The 12,094-nt window shown below is 39.7% G+C and overlaps 2 protein-coding genes across 2 annotated transcripts in view; one reads left to right on the top strand and one right to left on the bottom strand.

The window, feature by feature from the left end:
- The window catches only part of LOC113887334 (fibrous sheath CABYR-binding protein-like), a 52,343-nt gene extending 41,086 nt beyond the window's left edge, over nt 1-11,257 (top strand). The window contains exons 5-8 of the mRNA XM_027534428.1: nt 6,959-7,038; nt 7,513-7,651; nt 8,055-8,180; nt 11,151-11,257. Coding sequence (XP_027390229.1) covers nt 6,959-7,038; nt 7,513-7,651; nt 8,055-8,180; nt 11,151-11,173 — 368 coding nt within the window. The 3' untranslated portion in view covers nt 11,174-11,257. The remainder of the gene's footprint in view (nt 1-6,958; nt 7,039-7,512; nt 7,652-8,054; nt 8,181-11,150) is intronic.
- LOC113887335 overlaps nt 1-12,094 on the bottom strand; it is a 156,695-nt gene that overhangs the window by 83,138 nt on the left and 61,463 nt on the right. The gene's annotated exons all lie outside the window — the stretch shown is intronic.

Here is a 12,094-nt window from a genome sequence, read left to right as displayed (position 1 = left end):
CTTTTGATAATGTCCTTTAAAATTATATCATTACATTATATTACCTTCAAACAAATGAGAAGCCATCTGGTAAGTACTCTCTGAGAAACCTATATGCAGTCCAGGAAGCAACAGCTTAGAACTGGACATGGAACAAACAGACTGGTTCCAAATAGGAAAAGGTGTATGTCAAGGCTGCATATTGTCACTCTGCTTATTTAAATTATGCAGAGTACATCATAAGAAATGCTGGGCTGGACGAAGCACAAGGTGGAATCAAGACTGCTGGGAGAAATATCAATAACCTCAGATATGCATATGACACCACCCTTATGGCAGAAAGTGAAGAGGAATTAAAAAGCCTCTTGAGGAAAGTGAAAGAGGGGAGTGAAAAGTTGGCTTAAAGCTCAACATTCAGAAACGAACACCATGGCATCTGGTCCCATCACTTCATGGGAAATAGATGGTGAAACAGTGAAAACAGCCGTCAGACTTATTTTGTTGGGCTCCAACATCACTGCAGATGCTGATTGCAACCATGAAATAGAGAGGGTAACAGGCAGGAAGGCCAGGGATCTCCAAACGGAGGAAATAGGCTGCAAGTGTCAGACATTTTTTATCTCTCTTAAGCGGCAGAAGGAAAAACTACCGATTTTTTTTCCTTCTCTATACAAATTTTAGAGGAGGTTTCTCTTAAAATACTCTGTTGCCATAATGACACCTGGTTTCACCTGAAGTTAACTATTCTCAAACCTTGAGTTAATGCATTTTTTCTTATGGAAATCTTTGTCTTAAGCTCTGTTAATGTACTATGCATTTACCCCAAACTCTGTCTTCAAGTCGGTTCCACCTAATGGCTCAGAACCTACTTGATAAACCAGTATGTTATACTCAGACATTGTTCCCCTAATCTATGTAAATGAAACTATTTTTATGGTAATGTGCCCTTCTACAACATTCAAGTCAATCGTTTTATGGCCAGGGATGAATCCTCTGGTGCCAAGATTACCCAAAATACATCTTATGGTTGAGGGGCCTGGTACCATTCTGAGTTTTAAGACATTCCTTTCTTTCATTAACAGACTGCTAGTGACTATATATAACATCCAGCTGAAGACTAGCAGGAGGGTACTCTTTCTGCCCCCTTCTGATGTCATGTCAGAAGCTTTCTCTATCTCCTTTATACTTTAGTAAAACTTTATTACACAAAAGCTCTGAGTGATCAAGCCTCCTCTCTGGCCCTGGAATGAATTCTTCTCCTCCGGAGGCCAAGAATCCCAGCGTCTTTTCCTTCAGCAACAACCTTTCAAAAGTAAAGACGCTTACTCCTTGGAGGGAAAGTTTATGACCAACTTAGATAACATATTAAAAAGCAGAGACATTACTTTGGCAAAAAAGGTCCGTCTAGTCAAGGCTATGGGTTTTCCAGCAGTCATGTATCTATGTGAGAGTTGGACTGTGAAGAAAGCTGAGCGCCAAAGAATTGACGCTTTTGAACTGTGGTGTTGGAGAAGACTCTTGAGAGTCCCTTGGACTGCAAGGAGATCCAACCAGTCCATCCTAAAGATCAGTCCTGGGTGTTCATTGGAAGGACTGATGCTGAGGCGAAGCTCCAATACTTTGGCCACCTCATGCGAAGAGTTGACTCGTTGGAAAAGACCTGATGCTGGGAGGGATTGGGGGCAGGAGGAGAAGGAGACGACAGAGGATGAGATGGCTGGGTGGCATCAGCGACTCGATGGACATGAGTTTGGGTGAACTCCGGAGTTGGTGATGGACAGGGAGGCCTGGCGTGCTGCGATTCATGGGGTCACAAAGAGTCAGACACGACTGAGCGCCTGAACCGAACTGAACTGACCTGAAGTACTCTCTACACCTAAACGAAAACTCTGGTGTACACCCTTAAGAATTTTCCATTGAGTATTTTCAGGAATTATTAATCGTCCATTCCTCAGACTGTAGCCATCCTTTATCAGTAATCTTTGCTCCTCTTTTCTCATATCTTTCTAACTTTTCCTCAGTATATTGTGGGTTTTCCTGCTACACGGGACCTGTCCAGATCAAAGGCATCTGCAGTGAAGGGGTTTCCTAAAGTGCCGCTTTTCTTGCTTGACAGTCAGCCCGCTGATTACCTTCAGGTACTTTATTCCCATCCCTGCTGTGCCCTTTGCAATGCATAACAGCTACTCCTTTAGGACAATATATAGTAGTCAAAAGTCTCTGCACCTCTCTGAAATGCTTAATAGGTTCTCCTGTTGTCCTTTTACACTGTCTTTCTTTCCATATTGCAGAATGAGTGTGTAAAGTCAAATAGCATACTTAGAATCAGTGTAGATATTTGCTCGCTGCCCTTTGCTTTACTCTAGAGCTCGGGTCGGGACAAGGCGATGGCACCCTACTCCAGTACTCTTGCCTGGAAATCCCATAGATGGAGGAGCCTTGTAGGCTGCAGTCCATAGGGTCGCGAAGAGTCGGACACCACTGAGCAACTTCACTTTCACTTTTCACTTTCATGCATTGGAGAAGGAAATGGCAACCCACTCCAGTGTTCTTGCCTGGAGAATCCCAGGGACAGGGGAGGCTGGTGGGCTGCTATTTATGGGGTCGTACAGAGTCGGACACGACTGAAGCGACTTAGCAGCAGCAGCAGAGCTCGGTTCAGAGCCACAAGTTCCGCTAACTGAGCACTGGTTCCCTGGGGGAGAGATTTTGCTTCTAAAACCTGTTCAGCAGTCAACAGGGCATAACCTGCATTACGCTTCCCATCCTGATCACCAGCATCAGGGTCTTTTCCTGTGAGTCAGCTCTTCCCATCAGGTGGCCAAAGTATTGGAGCTTCAGCTTCAGCATCGGCCCTACCAGTGAATATTCAGTTGGTTTCCTTTAGGATTGGCTGTTTTGATATCCTTGCTGTCCGAGGGATTCTCAAGTGTCTTCTCCAGCACCACAAACCGAAAGCGTCAATTCTTTGTCACTCAGCCTTCTTAATGATCGAACTCACACATCTGTACATGACTACTGAAAAAGCCATAGTTTTGACTATATGGACCTTTTACTCTGCTTTCTACTATGCTGTCTAGGTTTGACATGAGCTTCCTTGGTGGCTCCGTGGTAAGGAATTCACCTGCATGGGTGTACCTATGGCTGATTCTTGTTGATGTTTGACAGAAAACAACAAAATTCTGTAAAGCAACTACCCTTCAATTAAAAAATAAAGTGGGGAAAAAAAAGAAAAAGAATCTCCCCGCAATGCATGGGATGTAAGAGTCATGGGTTTCACCCCTGGGCTGGGAAGATGCCTTGCCATGCCCCATGGGAGGAGGGCATGGCAATCCACTAGAGTATTCTCGCCTGGAAAATCCCATGGACAGTGGCACCTGGCAGGCTACGGTCCATGGGGTCATAAAGAGCCAGACACAACGAAGCAATGAGCATGCACGCATACTAGCTTTGTTATGGTTGTTCTTCCAAGGATCAAGTGTCTTAATTTCATGGCAGCAATCACCATGCACGGTGATTTTCGAGCCTCCAAAATTAAATCTGTCCGTGCATCCACTTCCCCCCTTCTGTTTTCCATGAAATGATAAGACTGGATGCCATAATCTTATATTTTTGAATGTTGACTTTTAAGCCAGCCTTTTCACTCTCCTCTTTCACCCTCATCAAGTGGTTCTTTAGATCCTCTTCAGTTCCTGCCATTAAAGTGGTATGATCTGCACGTCTGAGCTTCTTGATATTTCTACCAGCAACCTTGATTCCAGTTTGTGAGTCATCCAGCCCAGCATTTCCCATGATGTGCTCTGCATGTAAGTTGAATAACCAGGGTGACTCTATACAACCTGTCTTACTCCTTTCCCAATTTTGAAACAGTCTGTTGTTCCATGTTTTATTCTAACTGTTACTTCTTAACCCTCATACAGGTTTCTCAGGAGACAGGTCAGCTAGTCTGGTACTCCCATCTCTAAGAATTTTCCACAGTTTGTTGTGATCCACACAGTCAGAGGCCTTGAGGTAGTCTAGTCAATGAAGCAGAAGTAGATGTGTTTCTGGAATTCCCTTGCTTTCCCAATGATCTAATGAAGGCTGCAATTTGATCTCTTGTTTCTCTGCCTCTTCAAAACCAACTTGTATATCTGGAAGTTCTCATTCCATATACTGTTGAAGCCTAGCTTGAAGGAGTCTACTAACTGGAGACTTCAGAAATATGGGACAATCTAAGCTTGAGAAATTGGAGGGTATGAATGAAGCCCAATAAGAGAGACAAGAAGAGGATTCTCTACTTTCCATGATGTTAGCAAGCTGGGCAAGGGCTAGGCCATACTTTCAAGTTCTTGTGTAGGACAGTAGGCTTTATCTAGAAAGTCATAAACAGTTCTGGAACTGTAAGAGAGGGAGGGAGAGGGCGGTGAGTGGGAGACAGGCACCTTGAGTGGATGTGAGAGACCCGTTAGAAAGGGGTTGACAATTAAATGGAGGGGGGCTTTGGACTAGAGCAGATGTGGTGGACATGGGAAAAAGTAGTTGCATTGGACATTTTCAAAGTAAAATGGACAGAACTCAGCAAGAATGTTGACTTGAGGTGAAGAGACGGAATTGTAAACCTGGTTAAGACCAAGTTTCTGTGTCCTGTCATAAGGGTACAAAGGTGTCTTGGGGAATCCTGGAAGTTGGCCAGGTCTGGGAAGAATTTCAAATAAGACTTTTATGTTTATGAGCTCAAGGTCTAGATGGATACAATAACCAATATTTACATACTTAAAAGATCCTTTTCCTTTTTTAAAAAGTGAGAAGTATTGAGATATAATTTATATACAATAGAAGTCAATGCTTTAAAGCATTACCGTTTGTCGAGTTTTGACATATGCTTACCATTGTGTAAATGCTACCACAATAAAAATGTAGAAAATATCCCATTGATTTGAAAATGCTCCCTTGGGCTACTTGCATTCAGACTCCTTCCTCCACTCCTATACCCTGGCAACCACAGATATATTTCTCTGCCTATAGTTGTGCTTTTCCAGAAATCCATTGACAGGAAATCATATAATACATAGCTTTCTGCGTCTGACATCTCTCATTGGCAAAGCTGAGATGCATCCTTGCTGTTACATGCATTAGTAGTTCCTTTTAAATGACTGTGTAGTGTTCTTTTGTACGAGTAAGCTCTTTTGTTTTTCTTTCTTCTATATACCAGTTGTTGAATAGTTGGGCTGTTTCTAGTTTTGGCTATTAGGAGCACATGAGTAGAATATTTGAGTAAAGGTCCTCGTGTGAACATGTTTTCCTTTCTCTTGGGTAAAATTAAAACTCCTAGTAAGTACGAAAAATCCTGCTATAATAGAATAAGAAGAATGTGCTACTGGAGAAGAGTGCAGAAATAGCTACAGAAGGAATGAAAAGGCTAAGCCAAAGTGGAAACAACACCCAGCTGTGGATGTGTCTGGTGGTGAAAGTGAAGTCCGATGCTAAAGGAACAATACTGTATAGGAACCAGAAGTATATTCAGAGAAACTAGTTACCAGTTGAGAGATTTAAATGTGCAGTGCACCAAGCAAAAAGTGGAAACAGAGGCATCTATTTATGTACTTATTCCATGGAAGTGAGTAAAGCCACTGGGAGTATGACGGAAGAAGGAAAACCCAGACGCAGAGAAGGAAATGGTTCATCAGAGCACGTATAAAAATAGGTATTAAGAAAAGTAATATCTATTTTTGTCATGACTGTCTTTCTGAGACACATTCTCCACTAAGGGTAACCTGGGACTACCTATCACCGCAGGTTGTGGATGCATAAGAAAGACTGCACTGGAAGGAAAAAAATATAGCCTTCAAGCCCCTTCTCATCCTCCAGAGACCCTGCGGTTCTAGGACTCTACCTCAATGGCGGGAAAACTGCAACCCTGCACTGCACAGGCTCAACTCAGTGAGCATGCGCAGTGTGTGCGTGCGCATCCGTTGCTGCGCATGTGCCTTGGTGCGCATACGCCTTCCTGAGCGTTCTGTGAGGAGCGTTGGGCCTGAGACGGGTCTGTTTATTCAGTCCTGGTTCTTTCTCACTATTTGAGACTCACCAGGTGGGTTCATAGGTCTGTCCTGTCTGGAGTTTAAGTGTGTGTGCGTGTGAGGGGGAGCCAGCGAGTTTCGCGTGGGTCGGGCAGTGCGATCTAGGGCCTTTGAGGAGGAAGGCCCTCAAGGTAGTCATCTTTCTCCTCACAAGTGTTGTGACGCCATAGTTCTTGCCTTGATGGCCGTAGAGGAAGGGCAGTGGGCAGAGGAGGGCAGGGGGTAGGATGATGGTGAGGGGAGACTTGGGGGTGCTATTTGAGATATTTGGTTCATTGGGGCCCTGGAACTGATGACAGAGCACAGAATCTGGGGCCAGCAGTGGGACCTGGGTGGGGGGCGGGGTGGGCGATTAAGGAAAGGCCTAGAAACCGGACCACAGTGGGGTTGTGACTGTATCGCGGGTTTTGTGGTAAGGTGCCAAGAGAGAAGTGGACCGGTTGCTCTGTATGCAGCCTCACCTCAGCCCCAGACACTGAGAAAATCGCCATAGTCAGGCTGTAAAGACTGAGCCTTTCTTCGTGTTCCAACTGAATTCCAAGGGAGTTGGGGAAAATAGGTCTGGTGAATAGGAGTGTGACATGAGCAATAGTCCTGAGCTTTTGAATTCCTAGCAGTATTTCACTAAAGATCTTCATGATGGAGAATTCTGTTGTGAAATCAAACGTGCTCACAAAAATTCAGCCTACTTATGTACCTTAAGGTGATTTCTCTGCCAGCTTCGCAAAGACACAAATGGCTTTGCAAGCGACTGTATTTGGTGTAATTGAAATGGATGTACACTCATACTTAACCAGAGTTTTCTTTGGAAAGTATTTTCACATTAAAAAAAAACAAGTCAACATAAGGTCATAAAAGTAATCAAATGTAGCTGTACTCTTAAATACATTTTCTAAATCACAATATTCTGCTTTCAGGGAGAAATATGAGTGGGCAAGTGGCATCAACATTGGGACCTACAAAGCAAGATTGCTCCCAGGTGGATGAACCTGTGGTTGTGAGTAACCTTACCATTTGGTGTTTTCTGTTAGCACAAGTTTATTTTTGAGAAAATGATGTTAAGTAGTACAAATGTGGTGATAAAGGTCTTCCATGCTGATAAAGGGTGACACTTTGTCTTAGGAAGGAACATTGATCCAGATATACTATAGTCTGGCGTTGCCTGGATGATTATACTGTTAAATTCCCTGGAAATGTGCCCAGTGACTCCCTCCTCCTGCTTATTAACAACAGGCTGAGTACTTCCATCCCAACATAGACTTAAATAACTTCCAAAGTCTTCCTGGATAACTCTTATGGGAGCTAACTCTTCTCTGTGGGAAGAGTAAATTTATTAAAAGTAAGTACATAGAATTGTGTTGGGAAAATGTTGTTAGTTTTAATTATGATCAGATATATCTATGTATTATGTATATTTATGCTATTAGATGTATTAACAAAAAAGTTTTTATTTGCATGCACTCTCTACTAGGACCAGCAGCCCAGTGTTGAGCAACCTCAACAAGAGGAACTGCCAGCTGAGATTCTGGATATCACACCTAGAAAGGAGGAAGTACATGTAGAGGATCCAGTGAATCGTGATGAAGAAGAGGAGAAGGATCCCTTTGAAGGTAAAGTGTATCTGTGCCTCATGCCTTAAGACATAACCAGTAAGAAGAGGAAAGGAAACATTAGAAAAGGACTTCAGACAGTTCCTAAAAAACTGAGGAGAGTATAGTTTGCAGGTCAGTGTGGTCCCTCAAATTTTCCCTTGTTTTCAAGACAAAGAGAAGGGGGCAACTAAGTTGTCTGAGGACAACCCTGGGAAAGGAAAATGGTGATAGCATTCGGAAAATTCTGCTTTCCTTTTTCTCCAGCAAAACATTCCTGGAATAATGCTCCTGAGGTTCTTATTCATCACATTTTTAGCATACTAACCTAAGGCTTTTAATTCATAACACCGAGGGAATGAATATCATCATTCCCTTGTTTATATTGTATGTTTTACAGCTGAATTGATGCATTTTTTTAAAGATTCTGGCCTGGAAGCTGATCTCCAGCAATTGGCTCTGGCAAAGACTGGGGGTGAAGGTGGAGATGGTCCTGATGTGAGGGAGGAGTTTGCATCAAATACAGAGCCTGTTGAAATGCCAGAAGCAGGTATGTCATCCATTCAGAAAGTAATTTATGTGGTTTCTGTTTTTCAGAATATTATATCTTTACTAATATAGAGGGAACATTACTATTATTTTAATAACAGAGTTCACATATTCTTTGAAAGATAGTTCAGACCCCGGATGCCTGAATGCCTGACTTAGAGACTTTCAAATAAAGAAACAGAGAGGATCAAAGCCATATCGAACTGAAAATAGGGAACCGTTTTCTTCTCTTGAGTATAAGTACTTTAAGCAACAGCTAATAATTTTCAGGTTATTTTATAATTTCTGCTTGTAGCAAATATGGAATGCATTTGTAATAAATATCAGTTTATATGAAATATGCTTAGGCATCCAAGTAGGTTCTAGTACCAGCTTAGCATAATATGTGTGATTCTGTGAAATCCCTTAACTTCTAAACTCAACTTTACTCATGTAAGTTGTGAATTCAGAACAGATACATGACGATGCTGATTTTTCAATGCTAATTTCTGCATTCTCTGATTCTCTTTGATGGAATGCATACAAGAATACTCTGTTTTGTATGATGTATTTATCATAAAATGTCATCTTGAGTCAAATTATAACAGGGGAATTTGAGATTTCATTTTCTGATGGGGGACACATGTACACCTGTGGCTGATTCATGTCAATGTATGGCAAAAACCACCAGAATATTGTAATTAGTCTCCAATTAAAATCAATTAATTTTTTATAAAAGAAAATGAGCCAACAGTCTGCTTGATGTATGTTAAATTCTCTCAAATTCTGAATTCTCTAGCTCTTTAAAAAATAGTTGCATTTTAAATCCTTTCCCCAGGGAAGCATGAAATGACTGAATAATAAAATGGCCAAAGATAGTCTAGTTTCCTGTTTCTGTGGCTGATCAAGTTGAGAGAGTGCATTTAGTCAGTGATATTCAAGGCAGGTGTGAGTAAGATACATATGCTAAGCACACTACCTGCCCCCACGTTTGGTCTTTTTTTGGGGGGGGGGAGGTTGCTTATTTTAATTGGAGGATGATTACTTTACAATACTATGAAGGTTTTGCCCTATACCCCACTCTCACTCTTAAAGAACTAATTAAAATCTGAGCCTCGTGATATAATCATCTCTAACCGTATCCAGTATGTTATTTTGCCTCTTTGATACATGAGTTTAAAAAGTTTTGAAGGCCAAAAATTGTAACTCTAGTTCTTCCCGCGTAATCAACTTAGTATCTTTCACTTACCTGTTTTCCAACTTGCTGACAATGAATTGCATGGTGCTGATTTTAAAGGAGGAACTTCATAGTTAGGGAAGAATTTACTGTGTATTAGCCTTCTAAATATTTTCACTTTACATTTTTTTTCCATTCCATTTGAACAATTAGATGAAAAATACAACTTTCAGACGACTTTCAAGTAACTACAGAACATGATTAAAATATTCTCATAGAAAAATCTTAGCCCTAAATATGTGTGGTATTTAAAAAGAAAAATACACAAATTACAAGGTACATAAATATAAAATCCTACATCCAACATAAAAGGTAAGAAAAAGAGCAACAGAATAAACCTAAGGGAAAAAGAAAAAGATATTTATTAAAAGACAGGTATGAAGTGTTAGGAAGAGGAAAATAAACTCAACTAATAAATAAAGACAATGTGCTAGCTTACATAATTTTTAATATATATATATATACACAAACACATTTTTTAATATTCTTTTCCATTGTGATTTATCACAGGAGATTGGACATTAGTTCCCTGTGCTGTATAGTAGGACCTTGTTGTTTATCCATTCTGAATGTAATGGTTTGTATCTGCCAACCCCAAACTGCCAGTCCATTCCTCTAGGTTACATCATTGTGAAGCAAATGGACAAAGCCCAAGTACTCAGAAATATGAACAAGACACTAACAGTTAGTATATTACAGAATTAAAGCAGAGTATAATCTGGAACTCAAATATTTTCAGAATATTGATGAAATGGCTAGTAGGGTAGAAAAACAAATATTATTTAATATACCTCACAGTAACTAAATAACTAAACATCACAAATACCGTGGATGAACTTTTGAAATTGGTCAGAGTTTTCTCTCAAAAGCCATTATCATTTAGAAACAAAAAAATCTGCTTTTCCAGATTTTCTTTCTCTCTTCTTACTTGCTTTTCTCTCTCACTCATAGTCCCTCTTGCTCTCCCTTTTCTTCTCTCCTTTTTTTTTTTTTTGGTGTGGCTGCGAGAAACATACCTATTTCTGCTTCACATTTTGATGTCACCATGTCGCCAGTGATAGTAAGGACTTAAAATTAGTGTCAGCATATAATGTATTATACCAACTGGAATGCTTTCCAGGGTGAAAAGAAACATTTAGAATTACATGAGGGCCACAGGTAAAAAAGGGGCAAATGTTTAACCGAGTTAAAACCACCATATCAGGGATAAAGTAGAACAAATGAAAATGTCTACAGTTTTCGACAGCAGAGAAGAAACAAATGTAATACTGGCCTTTTTATTTACTTAAGCAGTAACAGAGAGAACAACTGTTTAGCTATCCTATATTTGGAATATTATTTCAAACCAACGCATTTAAATGATACTTTTTTGGGATTTTTTGTTTCAGTTTTTGTGTATTTTGTTCTCCTTAGGGTGCTTTTTGTTGTTAGATATTTTACTGAATGTGTACACAGTTTTGCCTTCTACTGAAAACTACCTTCTGATAGGTTCCATTGATTTTATTTGTTCTGAACTCAGTGTCCTTCTTTTCTTGTATAACTAGGAAGAGTAGTGTGTTTTTAAAAATACTGGTATTGTGCCTGAAAAGTCTATAAAATCTCTAGAGAGGATTAAATGAAGGTAAGCCGAAGGTCGCCCTTAGTGTTCCTGTTTTAGTCCATTTTATAAAACTACAACTGCAGTGAACTTTGTATACCTCTCCTGTCATCAAAATAAAGTTCTGCTAAGTAACTTTTTTAATGTTTGTATTATAGGTGAAGGGCAACCATTTGCTTGAAAGAAGATAAACTGAAACCATCTATGCTGCTCTTATGTTCTGTATTTGACTATTAAAGTTTGGTCAATAAAGTTTCATTTTCTACTTGCACATTTTTTGTTAAATTTATCCCTGGGTATTTAATGTTATTGAAAATTCATGGTTTGTGATTTTTATTGTCTAGTTGAGGATGTATGTAGAGATAGAATGTCATATATAGATTTTCTGTCCAACAATTCCTCTAAATATGCATATTAATTCCACAAATTTAGATCTAGATTATTTTTGCTTTTCAAAATATACTATTATATTTGAATATCAACAGTTTCTACTGGCTTAAACCTTAAACCTGTTCTCATTTTGCAGCATTGAACAAACCTGGCCAGAATAGTCTTCAAAAAAGCAGGGGATAATCGGCTTTTTTCCCAATAGGAAATGAAAAATCTTCTCCATTTCAACCTGTTTATGTTGCTTTTTTGTAGATATACTTTATCAGAGTAAGCTCCATTCTATTCCTAGTTTGCTGTCTTGAATATCGATTAATTTTCATCAAACACTTATATTGCATCAATTGTGATGGTCATAGAATTGTTTTCCCTCCATTTTTCTACTAATGTGAATTGCATTGGTAACCTTATACATGTAAACCACCCTTGCACTTCTAGGATTAAAAAAATTGGGTCATAACATATTCTTTAGGTGTAATCTACATGTTAATGCATATACATACATATATATACCCACACACAAAAAATTCATAAAAGCCTTTGGTCTTCTCTTGAATAAATGGGTTTACAAAATGTGCCACCCAAATCTTATACAGTGTCCCTGATGAAATCATTGACAGGGAAACATTTTTAAAAACTTAATATATTTGTATTGTCCTATAGAGAAATGGAATGCCAAAGCCATTGTTAAAGGTTGTAGGGAGACAGGAAAAGA

This window comes from Bos indicus x Bos taurus, chromosome X, assembly GCF_003369695.1.
Source record: "Bos indicus x Bos taurus breed Angus x Brahman F1 hybrid chromosome X, Bos_hybrid_MaternalHap_v2.0, whole genome shotgun sequence".
NCBI classification, from domain to species: domain Eukaryota; kingdom Metazoa; phylum Chordata; class Mammalia; order Artiodactyla; family Bovidae; genus Bos; species Bos indicus x Bos taurus.
The sequence above is the reverse complement of the archived record's forward strand: the minus strand, read 5'-3'. Positions and strand labels throughout refer to the sequence as shown.